The 24,307-nt window shown below is 34.9% G+C and overlaps 2 protein-coding genes across 2 annotated transcripts in view; one reads left to right on the top strand and one right to left on the bottom strand.

Moving 5' to 3' along the window:
- LOC150090735 (uncharacterized) overlaps positions 1 to 16,822 on the bottom strand; it is a 187,738-nt gene extending 170,916 nt beyond the window's left edge. Inside the window, exons 1-2 of the mRNA XM_090370920.1 lie at positions 16,790 to 16,822; positions 2,609 to 2,663 (exon numbers count right to left, since the gene is read on the bottom strand). Of these exons, the coding sequence (XP_090227046.1) occupies positions 2,609 to 2,663; positions 16,790 to 16,822 (88 nt within the window). The remainder of the gene's footprint in view (positions 1 to 2,608; positions 2,664 to 16,789) is intronic.
- Positions 16,823 to 21,215: 4,393 nt separating this feature from the next.
- Positions 21,216 to 23,042, top strand: LOC150090734 (uncharacterized). The gene is made up of 3 exons (XM_090372380.1): positions 21,216 to 21,293; positions 22,060 to 22,144; positions 22,605 to 23,042. Exons 1-3 carry the CDS (start codon positions 21,252 to 21,254, stop codon positions 22,871 to 22,873), a joined length of 396 nt encoding a protein of 131 aa, XP_090228506.1. The 5' UTR covers positions 21,216 to 21,251; the 3' UTR covers positions 22,874 to 23,042.
- The last annotated feature ends 1,265 nt before the right edge of the window (positions 23,043 to 24,307 follow it).

Here is a 24,307-nt window from a genome sequence, read left to right as displayed (position 1 = left end):
ATAACATTCTTACCCTTGTAGCAACATGGGCATTATCCAATACTGAAATTGTTCAAGCCTAGACAGTATATTCAGTAGTGCATTACTAAGGCAACTCGTGAAATTGCTTCGTTTTCAAACATTACCTCTCTCGTTAGACTTGAATGGCGACGTTATGATATCAACGTTGTTGGATTTTTTAGGTGCATCAGTGAATTAAGTCATGCTGTATTATATTATGTATTATATAATACATTTGAATTATATCATGTCTGTAAATTGTGTATTCTGTGGTCAATTTGTCTGTTTTTGTTAGATGAAAAACCCAAGTTCCCGCTCCCTCGTGGGTAGCACAGTTGGTAGAATCGTCGTTCTCCCCACACCGGGTGGAGAAAGCCTGAGTTCGAATCCAGTCGATGACGTGAGGAATTTTTATGGGCCTTTTTCACAACGTGGCCGAGTTAGTCGGTCTCAGGCGAAGGTAACATTTTTTTTTTCCATGAAACTCGGGTTTTTCGTCCAGCAAACAGAAAATGGACCTCAGAACACATGCAATTTACAGACTATACACGGAGCAACAGGGCCTTAGTTGCCGATGCTCCTAAAATCTAACAACAACAAAGTTCTCGGGATAAAAAACCACGCTACCCTCCTCTGAGACCGATTAGCCCATTCACATTGTGAAAAAAGGCTAAAAACTTGCTCATATAATTGACGGTATTCAAACTTAGATATTTTTCACTCTCTGTGGGGATTATTATACCCATTGTGCTACACGCGACGTAGAACAATTATGAAGGCATCTCGTGGTGAAGGTGGAACACTAGTAAAGGATCCCTTTGGTAAAAAATAGATTAATTCGTTCAAGTCATTTCTAATTGGGTGACTACTGCATAAATAATTTTTGAGCGTAAAGTACGATGAATATATCCAGGGCTCGACAAATCCGGTTGCCACTGCCGAATAACGAATTGGCGACTATTACTTTACAGTTCAGTCTAGCGGCTGAGGTTGAACGTCCTTTGTTTTATGATCGCTGTAATCCGTGGCGCCTACGTTCTGAACATCTTCATTAATATACTTAGAGTTGTAAGACCTTTTCATACGAAGTACAGTACAATTTATTACACGTACAGAATAGCAAAATTTCCTTACGATTATGAAAAATCTTTAACTATACAATACTTAAAACACAAGAAAACTTCTTAGGACAAATTTAACTTTTGGAAAGTAGAGTAGACTAAACATATTACTTTCACAACGTGCAATATAAAAAAAAAAAAAATGAAATAACCCTAATGTATTTATGTGGCCAATGAGCGCATTCTATTTACCATCCACCTAAATAAATATAAATTTATTCATTAGGCAACTTCTGAGTACTCAATAATACAAAAATAATTTAGAGTAAAGCTTTAGAAACAACTTATTCCATTATCATCACTGGCCACGACTTCGCCAAAGTAAAGCTCCTTCTTACGTAATGTCACTGGTATTTCTGAAGCACCCTATAGGTTCGCTGTTTGTGTACCGAAGCACTATTTTGTCTTCCCAACATCCTTATTGCTACTATTACCTGTGACTGTATTTATTTAAGGGGATATTAGTGGTGTACTGTAACCGGGGTTTATTCAAACATCCAGAGAATGTTTGCATAAGGGCATTGTCAATGGATTTATCACATCGTAAACATGCGAGTATGTTTTCTTGCATGTACTGTTAACAAGACCACTCGGCTCCATTATCTCTAAGCCGAGTAAACATGCGATGACGGAATGAGAGACCTTTTTGTGTCCGCGTTCACTTCATCCCGACGATGCCCTCTCACCTGTCGGCGCTTATGTGAAATGATAGTAGTCGCGTGCAGCAATAGCCGCCTCTTGCCCCCGAGTCATTAATGACCGTGCGTCTAATGCGATCTCCTCTATAAGGGAAATGTAATCAGTCACCATGGAAACCAAGCCTGTAAGGGACCATCGTATCCTGTCCGTGCACTTCAGCGACGTGCGAAGAGGAAATGATTTCGTTCCGAACTTCTGTTACGTAAGTAACACAACAGAAATGTTCGGCAGCGCGAGCGAACTGTCATCTCGTCACGTTGTCTTGAGGTGCTGCTTAATCACTGTCAACATTTGCAGGGCAGTGAAGATAATCAAATGAAAAGTAGTTTGATTTAGCTCGAGGATAAATCAAATGGTTGTCTGCCAGAGTGTCTTATCGGCCACAAATACCAACTCAGCATCAATATGCCATAAACAAATTAGCCTTTGTTTGCACTTAAATGGATCATATTTTTCATTAAATGTGCCCCTTACTAAATACTTCTGATACATAAGAGCTCACTAATGTGATATGCAAATTACCTTCCTTTAGAATTGTTTATTTTTGACAAGGGTGTATTCGAATTATTATTAATATACACAGAAAATTTTGGATTTTTTTTAAAATTTAATTTATTTAAAATAGATAAATTATCTTCTTGTATTTCTCTGCTGTATCAATATAATATAATAATTATAATTTAAATTATAACGATTTTAAATACAAATTAATCAATAGATTAAAAAAAACGAACAGAGCTGAGATTTATTTTATATTTATTATTATTTTTTGTAGTGTTGTTACTTACTGTGCTGCCGTAATAAATCTTTGTGTTGTCGTTTCTTTTCCGTAGAACGGACTCCCTGCGAGGGATAATCCGTACGTATTCAACGGAGACTTCGTGGATCGGGGTATTCAGTCGGTGGAAACGTTCGTTTTACTTCTAGCCTGCGTAGTAATGTGGCCAGATTCTGTGTTTCTCAACAGAGGCAACCATGAAGACTTTAGTGTCAACATACGGTAAGCGCCACCTATAAATGTACGCTTGTTTTTGGAACTAATTTAAATAATATTAATTTGACCGCCATCTATAAATTACAATTTGTCATTTTTTGGAATTAAATTTGTATTAATTTTAGTGCTTTCTATAATTTAAAATATGCGCATTTCTGGAATTAAATTAAATTATATTAATTTAATTTCGGGTCCAAAATTACATTAAGCGCGTTATTTATAAATATTAGTTTACAATATACGAATTTTTCAAACTAAATTTCTATTTTGAGCGCCATCTATAAAATACAATACGTGAATTTTTGGAATTAAATTTATATTAATTTTTGTGCTTTCTATAATTTAAAATATGCGCGTTTTTGGAATGAAATAAAATTATATTAATTTAATTTTGGTCAAATTAAATTACATTAAGCGCGTTATTTATAAATATCAGTTTACAATATACGCATTTTTGGAACTAAATTTATATTAATTTGAGCGCCATCTATAAATTGGAATATGAGCATTTTTTAAGTAGATTATGTTAATTTTATGACAGTTTCCACTTCTTATTCTTCTATTTTAAATTAGATTTACCTAATTCCATCTTTCCATTTTATTTATTTTTTATCTTATTTAAATGGTGAACACTAGTATTTCCCAGATTTAGAAAAGTGGAATACAAATATGAAGGAAGTTATTAACTACTAAGGATGGCTGTAAAGTCAGGTTTTCTTTTCTGTTCATCTTTCTTTACAGCCAAGAATACAGTTAAACATAAGTCGAAACTTTTATAGCCCACCACTCAGCTATTTTAACAACGGTGACTGTGTTATGGTGAAATAGTCCGATAAACGGATATGCTTGCTAAAAAAGAAAGAAAGGAAGCCTGATAACTGAGAATTAAATACTGCACGCAAGGTGCTTTGACCAAGATGAAGACACAGCTTAAGTTTTTTTCTGGAGATTGTGTAAGAAACTATCGACAGTGGTGGAGTATTTCCCCAACAAAGTGATTAATTTGTTTTTAAAGTTTGATTGTTCAATGAATAGGAAATATACGCAAAATTCAAGCTCTTAGGAAGGATGATCTTGGAAATTATTTGTTTTCAGAGAATCTTTTTCGTTACCTGAGTATGGATAGGTGCTTCAACTTGTTATAACCATTAGCAATGAAATACTGAGTTACGAGAGCGACAGAAGCTGCTAAGATCTCTAATAAATGACTCAATGAACATATTTTGTTTACAAACATGATTAAGAAACATCTTTCTCTTGATTAACGAATTGATTTACTGTAATCAGTCTTAAAGTCCTAATAATACCATGACTGTAAGCAGTAATTTATAAGTTAGGTCTACTATTGTTTTATTATCCATACAACCCAAAACATAGGCATGAGGTCGCAACTAGGACTGCGGTTATATTTCGGTGTAATTTATTTTGGCACAAAAGAAGAGACATTCCATCATAATATTAGTCCAGCCAATTATGAAGGCCAGTATTGTGATGATGAACCTAGTTCTTGAATGAGATTTAGATATTTTTAAATAGTTGTTTCTATGTGAAGCCGTTTTTGTTCCAATAGTATTCACACCACTTTCTCCTAAACTGACCCCTTCAAAAAAGGATGTCCTTCGAATTTCTCTCTCAGAATTAAACAAAATAAATATTTTTTTATCTCTGCAGCACGAACTATTTTTTATCCACCTAATCCGTTCTTTTTATAATCTACAACGTCTTGAAATCAGACCTACTTTCTCCAAGCGCTATTTTTCTGTAATTTATTTGCTACTGTTTATCACTACCTTGATTGTTTTTATCATCGCATTCACGACAGCAAAATGCATCTCTTAAATATGTACATTCTTATAGGGCATGTGATTATAAAACAAATTCTTTATCTCCAACATCTAACGAAAACAAAAAAAAAAAAAAAAACATTAGTGAATGAAAAGAGGAAAAGATCTAATCTTTTATGGGATGTTGTTTTTACATCTTTAAAAGGCGATTTTGATTTTTATGTACACTGGCTTCCAAAAATGAGAGAAACAAACACTTAAATGAAATATCTGAAATGGGGGAAAAAAAAAGTGTCAGAGCTTACGATATGTGAGTTCTGGAACCTCTGTTCAATAAATTTACTTGTAAATAAATACTTGACGACTTCATAATAACCAAAAGGGTTAGCAGACATTTTTCGGGGCCATTTTCTCTTAATGTTAATTATGGATTTCCTACAGGATTGACCTTGCAATGTGATGCAATTCTGAAAGATGTTTTTCACGGTTTCTTAACCTGAATTTTATAAAAAAACTTAGTCAAGATTGGACCATATGTCCGGTTTTTTTTTTTTTTTTTCCAATCAATAAATAAAACTCATTTCGTTGTCCACAGTGTTTTTATAAACAATATATAAAAACAATATATAATAATAATTATTATTATTATTATTATTATTGCAATAAAGATTTCTAAATATAAAGTACTGTACGTACAGTAACATTTCATCCAATCTTATTACTTCAGCTGTGGCGCCATCTATCAGTCTCTAAAAGAAGTACTTGTTTTAGAAGCTGTATTTAAAAATACTACATACATATTACTCTATTAAGGCAATGAAGACGATAAAAAAAAAAAAAAAAAAAAAGTCAGTGTCATAGTGATTTACTGTATCAATAGAGGGCGTAAAAATTTTAATTTTTGTCTTTAAAAGCAGACTTGGAGTTCATATCGTTTGGCCTATGTTTAATATGGCTTTGAATGACGTCATTTATCGAATCTACTAAATGAGTGAGCACATTGTAGAAGTAACAACACTGTAGAATAATATAATTTTGTAAAAAAAAGTATGATTTTAAAATGTACAATTAGACGAAGTCTATTTACAAGACAATATGTATGCGCAATACGTACATTATCATTATATGTTAAGAAGAATATTAGAAAAAAATTGGTAAGTGGAAAGTTGCAAGTAAAATTGGCTTATATTGCTGAATGCAATATGAATTAATTGCCCTAATAAAAAAACAGTAACGGAGAATGATACTGTATAGGTTGTACGATAATTAGGTAATGAAAGTAAATTAACTGCAAAAGGATTTTCAGAAATGGCTATCTTTTTTAAGTTTTGTATTTTGGTGAGAAAAAAATCCAAATTTGTTTTTTTTGATTCCAATTTTGAAAACCTGTACAAATATAGCAAAACAAAATTAGCACAAGGGGGTATTATTATATTGCATCTCCTATTCCGAATCACTTGAAGAGTTGCGCTGGTCCTAAACTTCAAATAAGTAACACTTCCCTTGAGAGAAGTGTACTTATATCCACTAAAGTGTCAACACCCGGATGATACCATTTTGGACATAGAGGTCTCCTCATCGGTGGGTGAATAGGTAACAAAGTGCAAGAATTGGCAACCCAGTTGTTGTTGTAGGGTTTTATGGGCATTAGCGACCAAGGCCATATGCCGTATATGATATGTCTGTAAATTGCGCATGTTCTGTGGTAGATTTACTGGACGAGAACCTCCAGTTTATGGGAGGGGAAACCATGCTACCCTCACCTGAGACCGACTAACTAAGCCCTTTGTAATAAAAAGACCCAAGACCCATAAAATTCTTCGCGTCATTGACACGAAGAATTAATGGAGTCAAAGAAAAGTTTATTCAAAAGGTTAAAGTCCAGTATTGTTTGTCCATGTTTTGAAGGCAATAAATGGGTGCAACAATCATTATAGAGTTTCGTATAATGGTTTAAATGAGACTTATAGCAGATAAATAAGAAAAAATTGGATTGTAGACTTTCAGGTTTCATATGGTTGACTGTTTTTGGTTTTTATGGCGCATGAGCAACTAAGGTCGTGATGCGCCAAGTCCGGTTTCATATGGAGTCATCCCGGAATGCGCGTAACTCGTGGAATGAGTGTATGTACTCATAAAAATAAAGGAAATGATTTTTATATTGGTATGCTTAGTGAAAGCTTTTATCTGTATGCTTACTAATATATCTACCAAAGTCTAAACAATTCTGTAAACAAAAACATTTGCGCATAATCTTTATCTAAAGAAAAGTTGGACGCAAAATCATATCAGTTCTTTCCATAAAATAAAAATGTCTCATTGTGTTTGACAGAAAATCCATTTTTTTTTCAGCCCTTCAACGATTAAAAAGAAAAAGTAAACCCAATGGTCATTCCATTCACAAAAATAGATCATAGATGGCAGCACAAGGTAATGGTTGTCTTCCACACATTGGAAAGCGAAACCAGATATCGTAACACAATTGAAAGCTGGATTCAGGATTAATATCTGTTTAAATTATATATGGATTTGTTTTAATTTAAATTATGCATTAAGTTCATAAATGAAATAAAAACACTATGATCTATTGATTCATAAGATTGGGAAAAAGTCCCTACAAGTACGTCATCATAGACACAATATAAACTTACACATACACTAACAGTCTAATAAAAAGAGTATTAACTTAAAAATGCTTTTTATGCTCCAAACTAATCCATATCTGTCAGATAAAGAGTGATATTCCGTCTGTAATTTTTTTAGTGATTACCATTTCATTCAAAAACTCTTCCATTTATATTACTGCTACTTATACAATAATGTAATTGTACAATTTAAATTAAATTAACAAACAACTAAATTTAAATTGTTTTCTTATACGCACGAAATATATCCAGCTAATGAGGGAACATATTTTATCTTCTAGGTACGGTTTCATCAAAGAAATTATGTTCAAATACGCAGTAAGTAATAGGCTGAATATTCTCGCTTTTAGATTTTTTAAAATGCATTTAATAAATTAATAATATATATCAATATCATAATTTAATCATAATTTTTGTTATCGGAAATTTATAAAAATGAAGTAATTGAAAATTAAGGGAAAAATTTAACCCGTAAATGGTTTAAAAATAGATCAGATTTATAATAGTAATAGTTAAGATGGAAGTAATTTTTTTAAAGAGTTATTTTGGATTATTTAAAAAGAGTTTAATTAAGTGAAGAGTTATTCAGGTCCTGACCTGAACATCATCATTCTTCTCTTCCTTGGTGATTTTATAATTCAGTGTAGAGCCGTCTTTTTTTTTTTTTTTTTTTTAATTCAACAGCATTCATTTGCTCTTCTTGCTGGTGCAGTGCATGTGTTCAAAATGGAATCATTAAATTTAATTACCGACATTATTAGTAGTAGTAGTATTATGTTAATAATAATGTTTAATTTAACAAAATAGTATTAATAGGATGGAAGCCAAAAGAGCGATCAATAGTACAGTAAGTGTGTTTGTTTTTCAATGTACAAAATAAATTGCTTCTTTAAACACTGCAAAAATGAAAACTAACATAAAAGTTACCTAAAAAAAAAATTAATATGAAAAATAGCCCCCCCCCCAATCCAAAAATGTGGTTGGGGACATTAAGGACAGAAATCATGCTTGCAAGGGTGTTGAGAAATTCGTCACATGTTCAATGTTCCCCAAATTTACAATAACGCATCTGCCCTGAAGCTTTCACCTTGAATTATTGAATCTTACCACTCTTTAAAAATCTTACTACCCTGTGCGTACTACAGAATTAATCGTACTGTACGTAGTCATTTTAGAATATAAAAGGTGTATGAATTAAAATAACTATAAAAAATAATATGAAGTTTATATTAAGAAAATTTTAAAATTTAACGCTAATTTATGGGAGTGAACTTTATATTTAATTGGATATAAGAAAAATTTTCAAAACAGTGATAAAACTAAACGTCATGTATGTATGATTTAGTGCTAAAGAAATAGTGTATCACTTGGTTATCACGTGATTAGTTTTAATCACATTTTATTTGATTCGTTTTTAATCGCTAATCACGTTTTTTTTTTTTTTTTTTTTGCTGTGAAATTAATTATGTGCTTGAATAGGAAGTATTATAATATTAAAAAAAAAAAAGAATATATATTAAAATCACCTAGAATACTTTTTGAATAGTAAACGTATCGATCATTGATAATAGTAATAATACAATACCATTTTATTAACCAAAACATCAAATTTATATAAATTCGATTTAATGTACCTTTTTATTTTTTTTCCTCTCCAAAAATTATAAAAAAACGCATTAATTAATTTTTCTCCTCTAAAAACTTAAAGAATGCACGGAAATCGAGGGGGGGGGGGATAAAAAAAGGAACACTGACTGCGATTCCACCGATAGGAGGTCTGGTAATTCTAATTATTATAACTTATTATACCACCCGCTGGCTAAAGGCAAACTTCCGCACATCCATTCTACAACTCTTTCCTCAATTTGAAACTGTGCCCCCTCAGGTTCTTAATCTGAGCAAGAGGAAAAATCCCACAGCATTCAGCTTGCTCAAGCCACTTAAGGCCTTATACACCTCAATCAGATCACCTCGCAGGTGCTTATTCTCCAGGCGCTGCAATTTGCAGAACTTGAGCCTTTCTTGCTAAGAGCACCCCTTTGTTCCCCTCACCAATCTTGTTGCCCTTCTTTGTACTCATTCTAGCAACTCTACATCCTTCCTAAAATGAGGCTTCCAGACCTGTACACAGTACTCTAGGTGTGGCCTGACCATTGCCTTGTACAACGGGATAATCACCTCCCTGTCCCTGCTAGCAAAATTCCTATATATCATTGACAAGACTCCATGACCTGCCTTTGCTTTCTTGCATCCTATGCCTCTTTTATCTTCAATAATTTTTTAATATAATTTTATTTAATAGAATAATTTGTTTAAATATAATACTGTTAAACGTTTCATTATGTATAGTATAAGATTTCAGAGGGCTTTTTTTTTTTTTTTTTTTTTCCAGAGGCACGCTCCCAGGATAGTGCAACTCATCGATGATCTGTACAGCTGGTTACCCTTAGCGACTATCATAGACAACAAAGTGTTCGTGGTCCACGGAGGAATTTCTGATACCACAGATCTAAAACTAGTTAACTCAATGGATAGGCACCAGGTAACAGGTAACACAACTTGCCAAATACACCTTCAGCAACACCAGATCGTAGGCATCAAGAACCAGATGTAGCTTATTATCGTTTATACTTGTCTGCTACCACATGCAACCATAACTAGCATTTAAAAATTGACATTTTATTAATCTGTGAAAAATTGTTTTTCCATTCTCACTTTCGTCTTGTTTTTTTTTTTTAAACATTAATCTGGTTTATTTTCAGCCTTTGTTAACATAATTCGATTTAAACTTGAAAATATGGCCACCTTTGGTGATTTCCTTATAGTTGCGAAGTGCCGATTGCGTTATTTATTTCTTGATTTGTTTGCTAATTAGAAAGAAATACAGTAATTGGACAGTGCTATTTCTTAATTAACTACCAAGTTCAATTTCATACAAGCAAAGTAGACCTAGGGGACAGCGAATCAGGGGGATCTGCACGAATGTCCTGTAACACTTTTATTATTAAAAATAAAGTAAACAATGTGGCGATTTTGTTAGGATTTGCAGAAGCTGATCAAAATCAGAGCTTTTTGTTCTGTGAGAGATCTTAACATCTGAAAATATGGACATTTTGGAGAGAACGCCCTTCTGAGATGCTGGGAAGGTTATTAATGTACAGTTGAAGAATAAAGGACCCAGTTATAAATCTTGAGGCCCATTACTAGCTGAAGAAATTTTCAATTCATGGAATATCACTCTGTGGTTTCTGTTTGAAATGTTAAATCAGCTGAGAAGGTCCAGAATTTTGTGGAGTTGAAGTTTAAAGAACATTTTATGTGGAACTTGTCGAAGGTAGAGGATGCGCGGGTGCATCACTAAGGGTATTTGCACATCCGAAATGACGACCATAAGGGACAGCTAAGAGTTCGGTCCAGATTAAAAAAAACCAAAAAACTTAAAATTGTATTTGTGTACTGGGAGAGTGTGATGAAGGACCAGCGTGTGCGGAAATGCTGTGAATTCTTTCAAAATTTGATTGTATGCAGACAAGTGTCTAAATAAAGTGAGCGATTATGTGAAAAGTAGTAAACTGCTCACTTCGATTGTTGCCCTCGGGGGTTGCACAGTAGTTTTAACCACCATCCTCTTCACACTGGGTGAAAAAGACCTGTTTTCAAATCCTGCCAGTGAGACGAATTTGTACAGACTTTTTTTTTTACGTCGTGGCCTGGTTAGCGAGTCTCAGGCGAAATTACATGATTTTTCTCCCAGAAAATTGGGTTTTTCGTATAGCAAAACAAGAAAACAGGCCAGAGAACACACTGTTAGATGGGGTAATTCTTGGGTAGACCTAATATGACAGTTGCTGATGTTTGTATAACAAAAATTGTCACGACGAGAACACATTATTGAGAGAGAGAGAGAGAGAGAGAGAGAGAGAGAGAGAGAGAGAGAGAGAGAGAGAGAGAAAGAAAGAAAATTAGGGCCTATAATCATTTTAAAATTCAGTTGCTGAACAGATCAATGAATGTTTGTTATTTGGTTTTTAGGAGCATTAGCAACTAAGGCCATATTGCTCCGGGGATATGCGGTGGTCAATCCCTGACCTTTCCGCATCCTCCGTATTTGGTGGTCACGGGCTCGAACCTCGGTCTAATCAAGAAGCGTGTGCTACGCACTGCTGCTCCTGGCTACGGAGGCGCCAGGTCAATGAATATACCATTTTGACTCCAAATGCTCGAAAATTAGAACCCCATGTTCGCTTTTCCCATTTTTGACTGCCGAAATAATGTTGCCATGCATTCAAACCTAATAGCCAGGATCATCTCGATCACTTTTAATAAATACCTGTTAAAATCAAACAGGTGTTTAGGACCAGGGGAGTTTTAGAGTAAGGTCGAGGCCCCCTTCTCCCAAAAACAAGCCCCCAAGAAAAATTGTGTATTTCATGTGTTAAAATGTTAAAAACAAACAATATTAAATTCATAATTTACTAATTAACATAAATATATTGCGTATAATTTACTTTTTGTAAGTAAATAAAATGTAAAATTAATCATTCTAAAAAATGAAAATCTTCGCATCGGCTGGAGGAGGGGGATGCCATCAGTCAAAGTGGCCAAGGGGCGGAATATACCCTTCAGTTGGTCCTGTCTAGGATTCTCTTTTGTGATTTTTCATTAGTTCTTTCCTACTACGAACAAATTGACACATTTCCGCTTCCAAAACGATTTTAATTTTGGAAGCGGAAGTGAATTGGCATTGCATAAAAGTTCACTTTACACAGGAGAATGCGCATGAATTAGAACTGCAAGTATAAAATTGTATAAATTTAGTTTTGACCTTACTTTTTAGACTAGATTCGGTATACTTTCATTTTGTTTCTCTTTAGTAAGATGGTACTGTAAAAATACTGTATTCCTTCTTAGGATTATGTAAAAAGATCCATATTTACTGCTTCAAAAAATATTTAAAAAAAAGAGAGTATAACAAGTTATCTTTTATCTGTCTTTCATAGTTTATTACTATCATCAGGCCAGCTGTTGAGCACGAGGGAGACTTGGACACCAATTTATGGAAACAGGTAAATACGCCATATACGTGTGGAATTTTATATGCTGAATAAACTATTTAAAGCTGAAGATACTTGAGTTCAAGCTAGATGAGGTAGAATAATTAACACTAAAAGTAAAATAAAACAAACTCTACTACAAAGGTCTGGTTTTCCACCTTTGGTTTAGTTGTCTGTAAAAGTTAACCGGAGATACTTTGAGAAGCAGGCGATTTTGTTATGGGACACAAGGTATTTTTAAATTTTATGGTACTTTCGTGTAGTTGACTCTACTCTTAGGGACTATAACAGAGGGTTGCAATTAAAAAAGTACCCAGGTCTATCGTGTTTATTTTTAAGTTTAGGCTATTTTTGTGGTCTGGAACTTTGAAGTCCCAAAGAGCAGAAAAGTCTCCAACATAACACGGAATACAGCAAAGCACGCGTTCAAAATTTTTAATTTCAGCAATTATCAAGAACGGATAAAATACTCCCACAAATATTTTATTAGTAGGATGGCTTAAATCGGACATTTATTACTGTTTCAGATCGTGGACCTGTTGTGGAGTGATCCCCGACCTCATAAAGGTTGTCGACCTAATTCTATGAGAGGAGGAGGAAGTTTTTTCGGTCCTGATACAACGCAAGCATTCCTGGATCGACATAAGTTACAACGTATTATCCGATCACACGAGTGTAAATTGGACGGCTATGAATATGCACATCATGGAAAGGTTAGCCTTACTTCTTTAGTTTTCCAACTATCCCTTGAAGAAATCATTATACTTATTGTTTTAGAAACTACAAATATAATTCTTTCTAATTGAATTAAGGATTTTAATATTAAAGGATATATGAAGATGTTTTCGTCCACAGTTTGCAAGAATATGTAGTTGTTTTAGAATTATAGTTTAATCTTGCAATGTAAATGGTGTATATGCTATGAGAGTCCAACTTCTACTTTCTATTGTTCAGGTATTGACTATTTTCTCTGCTTCCAATTATTACGACGTTGGTAGTAATCGAGGTGCGTATGTGAAGTTAGTTGGACACAACTTGGACTTACAGATCGTCATGTACTTGAGCACAATATATACGAAGAACGCTACCATACAACAAAGGTATCGAACTCATTTCTTGTTTTAATTACGAATTTTTAATACAAGTTTATTAAGTTCCAGGAATGTAAACAAGACTGATCATATGCATGAACGAACTCCTTTACCACGAGTTGTCTTGGTATTGCGCTACGTTTAAACAAATCGCACGGCCAAAAGATTAATCTGCCATTTATTTAAACGCTGGAACTCACTAGAAAACATTTGCTTCATTATGTGTCACAAGTTCCGAACCAGGCTATCATCTCTGTCTCATCTTTTGGCCATGTCATCTGTGGAAAAGTAGTGCAATACCAAGGCAACTAATGATAAAGTAAGGTGAAGTTCGTTCTATGAACTTCACTTTATGAAGACGAACTTTTGAAATCTATATTTATTCGAAATCTATAAAAATTCAGCTTACAGAATAAGTACACGTGCTTGGAGTGACTGGGATTCAAGCCCGTGACTGCTAAATACGGTGCTGTTTCTTATAATTTAACTTATGAACTCCCCTGACCGTGTGGTCGTCCCGGAGTTTAAACAGAAAATTTATTTTATTTATTATATTCACAATAAAATACATTTTTACTGCACTCCTACTTTTACACATAATTGCAGACGAAGATAGAAGTGTAGAATCATTTCATTCTTCGTCTGCACAAAATGGATATTGTTTACCAAACGATAATAGTTTTGGGTTTTAATTTTATTGCCTTTAAGTATTACATTTTGCAGTTAAGATTTTTCCTTACTTTTCTTCCCGACAAATATATCCTTGTTCTTTACAGGCACGGATATGTTGAACAATCAGCCCTTAGAGAACTGAAGCAACATATCTACGCTTGTCAATCCATACTCCTCGCAGAATTCCAGAAACTTGATCCAGAAAACAAAGGTGAGTAAAAAGAATATTTTTAATTTGGGAAAGATTAAAAACGTTTCTTATTTTGAATCGCGTACAACCAGTGTGCAATGGAACCGCTCACAAATAACGATTCGTTGCACTTCGATAACCATAAATGTGTTATTTTCTTTTCAGGGCGTATATCCATCAGCGACTGGTGTTCGGTCATGGAGAAAATCGTCAATCTTCACCTACCGTGGCGTCTGTTATGTCCTAAAGTGGCAGACTGTGATAATGACGCAGGGACAGTGAATTATAACACCACATTCGACGAATATTATCTTACCAATAACTTAGCTGAGGTAAATATTCTGGTAGGGTTACGCTTACAGCGTTCAGATATTATTTACGCTAATTGTTTCATTATTAGAGATTAAGGAACATTGACTATTTTTACTGGTTGCTGATCATAAAATTTCTTTTAAGGGATAAAATAAATCGAAGATCTTGTTGTTTTTTTTTTTTTAAATATTAGTAAATACGTTTTACGTACCGTAACTGTAATATTACCTGAAATTACTGAATCAACGTTTGGAAAAGGCCTCAGTTCGAATCCAATCAATAATAGGAGAAACTGTTGTGGGGTTTTTCACAACGTGGCCGAGTTAGTCGGTTTCAACCGATGGTTGCATGTTTTTTTTCTCTCTCTGTGGTTTTTCGTCTTACTGGAAGAAACCGACTAAAGAAAACATGCAATTAGATACACAGACGCCTCGTGGCCTTAGTTGTTTTGGTGTTTAACACAGACTTAGCTCCTATGGAAGTCTTCAGCGCAATCAAGGCAGCTAGCTACCTGCCATAACGCTGCCGAACTACAATAGAAACATGGAAGCCCTTTAAAAGCTTGGTGAGGATACACCCCTAAACCATATTTTAAACATTAAAAATGAAAGAGGAAAATAACATAAAACGATGGTATTAAATTGTGATTAACGTCACTCAGTGATCACCGAAATATGACCACCTTCTTAATAGTGTATTGGGCCACAGTTCGCACGGATGACAGCGATATTTTCCTAGGTATTGACTTCACTACATGTCTAAAGATGCCTGTAGAGATCTGCAGCCATGCTGTCTGCAAGGTAGGAATAGATGGTTACGTGTCCATACGCCTCACTTCCTCTTCCAAAACATCCCACAGGTGTTCAATTGGATTGAGGCGCGATTATGGAGGCCAATCAAGATGGGCAATAGCTTCACTGTTTTTCGGAACACTCGTCACAGTGCGGGCCCGATGACACTGCGCATTATTGTCTTGGAAGATCTTGTTTCTGTCCGGAAAAAAAATGCAACATGGCAAGGTGCACATGGTATCCTAATAGTTGCCGGTAGATCTCACCGGTGAAACGTTGGCCCATGCGCACCAGGCGTCCTAGTTCTTGCCAGCAGAACATTTCCCATTTGAGCAACCATCGCCACCTGCCTGGACAGTGGACACCATGGACTGGTGTTGCTTGCGCCACACACGAACGCGTCTGTCGGCGTGTTGCACCAGATCTTTGGACTCATCTGACCAGCAAACTCGTTTCCAGCCCTCCAGCATTGAACCAGCGTGTTGTTGACACCACACAGTTCGACATCGGCGATGATCAGCGATGGTGTGTCTTGGGTCGTCTGCTGTGGAACCCCCATACGTTTGAATGTGCAGCGCATTTGGGATATTCCCCATATTGTATTGAGATGTAAACTGGATACAACACGGAAATAAAATTTACAGAAGTTGCTGCAGTACTGTACTAAATGTAATATATTTCACCTTCCTTGTCTGTGGTGAATAATTATCAACAAATATTGATAATAATATTGGTTGACAATTATTCTAAAGGAACTGAATGGAAAAATCATGAATTATGATTTTTCCTACTGCTGAAAGGGACCCAAAAATATTGTAAACATTAGAGTAATTGAAAAACACTTAAGTAGTCCGCTATCTGTTTGATTGGCAAATTATTTATCGTTTTAATTTATGTTCTCTTAATAGTTAACGTCTAATCCAAATACAGCAGATAGCTTTACATATTAATTATGGCGAAAGTTCAAGCTTTAAAATAGCCTCACTAGTATCGCTTCTGCATTACGTTTTTCGGTCGATCGTCTGGAGACGTTGTTGTTGTCCCTTCAGTGACGGTTATAGCGCTCGGGCTTAAATTCTTTAGAAACGACTACATTTGCCCACGTAGTCAATCAGATTAAATGCAATATTAACTACTTTAGGTCGACTCAATGGACAAATGTAGTTGTTTCTAAAGAGTTTAAGCCTGAGTGCCGACACCTAGAGATAACAGCATCACCAGACTATCGACTAAAAAAAATAATAATAACTTAGAGTAGCGTTATTGATGACGTTTTCTTTTTTTCTGATGAACTGACGAACTTACTCGGCTGAAACATGTAACATTTTTTTAAAATATTTTTAAAAATTTCTTACAAACACCCCAGCTTCTCATCGCTTTGGTAGTAATTTTAATTACATGAACTTTAAATTTACGTGATTCGTCAAAGAACATACCCTTTTAACTGTAGCTGTCATAACACTGGTCATTAAGCAACTAAAATTATTTACAAACTTTCTTTAAGAAAATGATTCATTTTCTTAAAGAAAAAAAATCATTGTCCCATTAAGAAGATAACGAGCTATTAGAAATTACTATTAAATATTAACCCCGGGGGCTCATATGTGGTGAGTATGGGCTTGGCACACCAGGGTCTTGAGCTGGATATGATCATTCTTCTCTTTCTTGGTGATTCCCTTCTACTTTTCTCGCGCTCTCTCTCTGGGTAATTTTTTTTTTTTTTTGTCTGGTACAGCATAAGCCTCAGGCTTCCTTGCACCATATGGCTATAATAATAACAATAGTTCTCTCTCTCTCACTCTCAGGCTAACTCGGAATTTTTTTTTTTTTTTTTTTTGGCTGGTGCAGCATAAGCCTCAGGTTTCCTTGCACCATATAGCTAATAATAATAATACTGTACTTTTAATAAAAAGCGTTTGAAGTTCATTTGAATTACATCTATGCTTTCTATTTGAAAAGAAACAGTAGCCGTGCCGTGGCGCCATCTGGTTGCAATCAATGAATGTACTTCATTTGGATCGTGCTCTGCCAAAAATAAAAATAAAATAAATAATCCTTGAATATCCAACACTTGTAATATAAAAACACGAAATAAATAAAGAAATCTAAGGTAAAATTATAGTTATAATAATGTGTTGTCATATTCTCTACGTATACGAAATGAAGCATATGAAATACTTCAAATACGAAAATAGGAAATACTCAAAATTGAAATCTTTCAGTTTGGACATTAATTTAATATGATATATATTAATTAATCAATATTTTTTATAAATAATAATATTATAATATTTATAAAATGTATTAACTGTTTTTATTAATTAATATTATTTAGATATTATATATTTCGTTATTTTCGTATGAGTGAAATTCAGTATTATAATACTGTAATTATTATAATACTGTATATTTTATAATCCTGAAGATTATGCTAATTTATGATTAGAAACTATTTGGTTGAGAAAAAATAAATAAATAAAATTATCAATTGGAAAACGTATTCACTTCCAAATGACAATTATTATATATATTAATTTGTTTAATTAATTAATTTTTTTCCTGCCATTATTTCAGCTATGGGAAGGAGAAAGGGGTTAATTTCCTAGGGCCTGGCTTCGCAGGAAAATTACCCTTGAAGCAAAACCCCCCAACAATAAATATTTGGTTGGTGGTGATGTGTGGGGGGGGGGGATAGCAACATGGCTTTCTACCGGCCATAAATTTGTGATTAGATCCCGATCGTCCCAGCTAGGATTGTTAACTTGAATATAGATTCAAGGCAGAACTCGACAAACATTTGGAGCGAGTGAGTGGATGGGTGAAATAAGGGGTGTTTTTTTTTTTTTTTTTTTTTTTTTTTTTTTTGGCTGATGCTATATAAGCTTGCTTTCTTGCATCATGTGCCTTTGCTAATGCTAATAGTACAAACCTGTAATAAAAAAATTATCTCGAAGCTTTCGATGAAAATTCCTCCAACCTTCCAATAACCTAACCGCGTGGAAAATGGAAATAGTAGGAATAAGAAAACTAAAGGTAAAGAAAAACGAATAAAGTATATTACTCAGGAACTGCGAACACTGTAATATCAACTTCCCCATTAGTGACAACCTTGGAGTGATAAATTGAAAACATTTTAATTATAAACTGTTGAATATTAAATAAAATATTTATGAATAAAAATATAATAAGAGTGCTTTCAGTTTATTGGCCATTTGGATTCGTTAATTTGTCTGGCTTCCCACTGACGGGCTGCCAATTATAAACGAAACGGGCGTCTGAGAAGTGATGGAAATCTGGATAATTTCGTTAAGAGCCACTTTTCATGTATCGCATTTATTTTAGTGTAGGGACACCACCACTAACTTCGAAATAACAGCAATAATAACTTTGACGATCCACTGATATAATTTTTTTTCGCAATTCACCCTAACGAGCTATAAACACGTGTCATATTTACGAGCATTTTCCAAGCTTATAGCAGGTGAGTCAGCACTGATGCAACCACAGGTGCTTTATAATCAAGTCATTTCGCCTTCCCAAGACTGCCAGGCTGAAACACGGGAAGATTTATTATTGGTTGATGGAAGTGTTCTCGTGTGGCAACACAATTCACTGGAGCTAACTATAAACCGCTGCAACTGTACGTGTACAGCATAATCTTCGCGCTAGCTGGACGAGAGGTCACATTCATTAATTCTATGTCTGTGTTACAGCCAAAAGAACAATGAATAGCTTTCTGTATCTGACTCGAAACTTTTACAAGAAGCCATATCAGTGACAGTGCGATAATAAGATGAACTATGAATAAGATACACTTGGGTGTAAAATGCTATCTTTATTACTATTATTATTTTCGTATGGTAGAGAAAGGGCGTGGCACTGTTCCAAATGTCCTTCCTACTCCAAGTTGTAGATTGTGCTTCGAAACTGAAGCCTTAAAATGAAGTAATTTGTCAAAAATACATTCTAAAACTATGAAATCCAGGACAATTTTGCACCAGGATCTCCAGTTTTATGTTTTCATTTTTTTTTTTAAATTTCTTTCAAAATTTAAACCCATCTGAAGTACACGTACACTCCTCCCTGAAATGGCAGCTTATGCGAAGGGGGTTAAGGTTTTCCCTATAAACTCCGCTATATCCATATTTGATAACCTACTGATTATGGGAAGAAAATTCGTTACTGTTAGACCATACATCTTGAAGAACGGTGTTATGACTTTTCGAATACAATCAAAACGTCATGACACCACTGTTCCAAGTCGAGAGAGGGTCGCTTCGATTTCAAGATGGCCAAGTTAGCGAACAGAAATCCCATATATGAGTTAATGAATTTAGAATGCCCATAAACATTTTATTCGCAACTGTTTGGGACCCCTTGATAGTTAAATACTGAAGGACATCGTGCTTTTTTGGGTAAATTCTAAGATTGGTAGTTTAAAATCTGCATGTCTCTTTGAACCTTTTATGGGTTTAGGATGTGTTTGTTCGGAGGAATGTTTATGTTGTGGTATCCAGTAGCTGTTAACTGCGTGAGTTCCGATTTCAGTTATTTATTTATTGGATTCAAATTTGAATTTCAGGTTTTTAACCTCTATAGTTATGAAACTTCCAGCATGATTTTCCGTTGTGGTCTAATTTAAATTTAATTTAGACTGTCCAGCGTCTGGAAACTATGCACCAATGAGGAGATCCCAATGAAGTGTTTAAAGCTTTGAATGGGTTGAGAGCTCAATGCTGACAGCACCCTTCCTCTGGCTCAGGCTACATACATCAGGGGGAATAAATTCAAATTGAGTAAGGATGGTTGCAGAGGTTGATTGTTGGAACAAACTTCCATCTGATTGTGGAAGTGGGTAGTTTGAATAAATTTAAGGGAGAACTAGACAGATTGTAGCTGAGTGGGTCAGACGTGAGCGTGCATAAGTACATGTGCTTTGAGTAGCTGTGGTTTAAGCCTGTGTGACTACTAAATACGGTATTTGTTTCTTGTGTTCTCTCTCTCTGTGGTCGTGTGGTCATCCCGTAGTATAAATAGAAAATTTATTTTATTTTTATTAGGGCGGATAGACAGATAATGTGGGAAGACTTTTTTTTTTTTTTTGGCTAATATTATATAAGTTCCCTTTCTTACATCATTTTCTCCTACTAATACTAATTACTGTACTTCCATTATTTCACTCGCGTTGTTGGATTGAAGGTTGTGAAGCCGGAAGGAAACTTTCTGTTGGATCTGTTGGTTGTAATTTTCAATAAACCTATGAGAGTTGATTGTTCTAATTTGCACCGATTATATAACCTTTGGGCCTCCGTAGCCGAGTGGGCAGGAGCTGGAGTGCAGTAGCACACGCTCTTTGAGTAGACCGGGGTTCAAGCCCCTGACTGCTGAATACGGTCGATCTGCCAACCCGCACTGGACCAGCGTGGCAGATTATGGTCCATTTCCCTCAGCATGAATTGTTGAGGAGGCTTCCATCCTGCAGTGGGTTGATAATGGCTGCACTTTACTTTTTTTTTATATAACCTCTGACGATTACAGAGACTTAAACCGATTGTCTGTGTGTTTAAACAGAGATATTCCTTTCCAAATATCAGATTCCTTAAAGGCTTAAATGATTCTTCTAATGATGATTGTTTCGCATTCGAACTTCCACTTAGATCAACAATCTTGATTTTAAAAATGTACCACTGATTTTGGCAACTTATTTTTCTGTAACACTTAATATACCTGTTTAAATAAGCGTTGAATTAAACAGACAACGCAGAGACACCTTCGTATAGCTTGCTATTCGCTGAGGAAGCTAACCAGAATTTATCCAAGCCCAGATATCGATCGCTATGTGACCTTACAGGGATGGCAGTGCTTTGGTTTATCTTGAAAGTTGACCTACACTGAATCATGGCTACTTCAGCTGTTGACTTGTCTTGGCTCAAATGCAAGGTAGGCAATTATTTTTGCGATTTTAATTTTTTTTGGGCAATTATTTTTCAGGTTAGAAATATAACAAAATCTCCACGGACCAAAGAGCCTGGTGAGAAATTCTGTAGTTTTAAAATCTTCGCAGCATATTTTATAGATAACAAACACAGGAAGTGGCGTTCTTAATAATGAATAATCAGCTCACGCAACGCACATTCAAAATATTACACATAAATGGAAAAAATGTTTAGTGTAGTTTTTTCATTTTTAAATTTATTTTTTTCAATTTGTTTAGTTCGGAGCACTATTAGCTGTATAATTGCTAAATCCATCCTATCATGGAATATTGTGCTCTCACATCTTAATCAACGATCCCTCACTCATGAACTTAGTCCACTTTCTATCGCACAGTTGTTTAACTTCTACCTCATGCTTCTTTTTTTACAGATATTTTGGAGAATACTGTTACTTGGCATCTCTAAGTCCATCTCTCAAGTCTAACAGAACACATTTCACACTGTTCTAATTTCTTAAATAAATTTCCTCAACCTTTGCGGACTGTCTGTAAGAACTATAAGTTCCAACAAAAATAAATAATAATGATGATAATAAAACTGTCCAGTGGTTAGTGGTTGGCAGAGAAGTTCGGTACGTTGTGTTCGAATCTACTCGGGATAAAAAAAATACTCCCCAAAGACACAGCGACTTTCTCCCATCTGTTTAGAATGATAATTCTTAATGATCAATATCTAAGTCCTCTTATTTTTTTTCTTTTCTTTTTATATAGCACGGGCCTTCTTTTCTTGAGACGTTATATCGTAACAAAGAGAGGCTGGAAGCCATATTTAGGATCATGGACAAAGATGGATCAGGTATTTGACGCATTTTCATTAAACTAATCATTAAAAAATTGGAAATAATGCTCAATGTTTTTGTTATACGTATAAATGCATAAGTACCTTTTTAAATACGATTATGTTTGATCTTTAATATCCACTACATTTTGTTTAGTATGAATCCCTCACTTCGAGAATTTTAATCAGATAAAATATTCAAAAGAATAAATTTCGATTCAGCATCATGGTTTACGCATTCGAATGCTTTATTTTTGTACCAAAGCAACTAAGGCCATGAAGCGTTTTGTGGTCGTCCAGGAGTATAAACAGAAAATAAGCTTCTGTTAACACATACAGTAATATATTCATACATTAATAAATAATAAAATATACCAAGTTTACAATAAAATCAGAATCTATACAGTAGATAGTTGTTATTTATGTATGATATTGATAATGCTTTTTTCTATCTTAGACTCTTTATTTTAATTTTCAGGTTTGATTTCGATGGACGAATTTTCCGATGCCTGTCAGTTGCTCAACAAACATTCGGATAACGCATTTTCTAGAGAAGACATTCGTGATCTCGCAAGAAGCATTGACATCAACAAGGATGGTTTTATTGACTTCAACGAGTTTCTCGAAGCGTTCCGTCTTGTGGACAAGAAAATAAATCAACAAAAGAGCACCGAAAATAGCCCACAGTGTCAAAAATGTAACGGAACAGAGCCCGATGGCATAGTCAGTCAAGGGGCAGTGACTTGACAACACACAGCCTCATTACCACTGCAGACGATGGTCCAAAATATCAAAATGTGATGTTTTTCTCTTAAACCTTCAACTTCTTATGTTTTCATTAACATCTTGTGTTCTAAGAGACCAAAGTTTCACCCAAATGTTCATCACTCGCCATTTTTCCCCGGATATATCCTTGTACTCGTGTTATGTTTAATTAAATTAATATTCTCGAAAAACTTGCGCTGACTCAGTTGTAAATATCGTTTGCTTCTTCGGATACACACAGAGAGAATGAAACTGCGTACTGTCCAATAAAATGAAATTAATAGTCAGAGAGTAAACACCAGCATTTTACTTACAAGTAAGTACTGCTTAGTTTAGAATTCCAAAAAGAACGTGGTTAACTAATAGAATTACTACTGAACTATCGATAATAAAATAAATTATTTAGTCAGACTTTTGGTGACTGTTATGATTCTTGGACATCTTCCCAGTTTTGGAGACACCAGCAATACTATTGGCTTTCAATTCTAATGTAGTGGCCTTTGTCCCACATTTCTTTATACTCACCGAGGTAACTGTGCCTCTTTCGCGTCTAAATATGCTATAGTTGGAACAGGTCAGGGGAAGGGGGAGGGCATCACAATCACGAAGACAGTGTATGGATGGTATAAGAAGAATACAGAGTGCCCTCGTAGGTAGCACAGTCGAATCCTGTCAATGACGCCAGGAATTTTTATGGGCCTTTTTCACAAAGTGGCTGAGTTAGTCGGTCTTAGGCGAGGGAGCATGGTTTTTCGTCCAGCAAAATAGACAAATTTACCACAGAACACAAGCAATTTACAGACATTATATATAGCTCAATATGGCCTAAGTTGTTGATGTGACTAAAACCCTTTAACAACCAGAATACAGATTTATAGATGACGAGAATGCTTTCCAGCTATGTCAGATTATTTCAGGAGTGGTATATTGATGATGGAAATCTAGTGGGTAGTCAATGATTTGTGCTCTGTAGTTGATGGATACATGGACGATTGTCGTCAACCTGTTCCAACGAGCCATCGTGTTAGTACAGTGATTATGGTTGCTGTCCTTTTACACCATGTGAAAAAGGTCTGAGTACGAATCCTGTCAATACAAGAATTTATTTTTTACAATGTGGCCAATTAGTCCGTATCGGCAAGGAAGATTGAGAGGCCTCCCCAAAATGGTCTTTGATCCATCAGAATAGGAAATCGATTACAGAATACGCACGGTTTACAGAATAGACAGACGCCTGTTATTTACTTGGACGTAAAAACAAGAATAACCCCTGTTGTTTTTCAATCACTAAATTTTCACACTGATTCTACCACTCCTGGGGTCGGCTATTTCAGTAATCAGTAATTGTCCATCCAGGGTAGTTATTAACTCGAAAACTATAGGTCGTATCGAAATTTTTTTTTTTTTTTTTTGCAT

The sequence above is a fragment of the Mastigoproctus giganteus genome, chromosome 1 (genome assembly GCF_048544385.1).
Source record: "Mastigoproctus giganteus isolate SK-2022 chromosome 1, ASM4854438v1, whole genome shotgun sequence".
Classification (NCBI taxonomy): Eukaryota; Metazoa; Arthropoda; class Arachnida; order Uropygi; family Thelyphonidae; genus Mastigoproctus; species Mastigoproctus giganteus.
The sequence above is the reverse complement of the archived record's forward strand: the minus strand, read 5'-3'. Positions and strand labels throughout refer to the sequence as shown.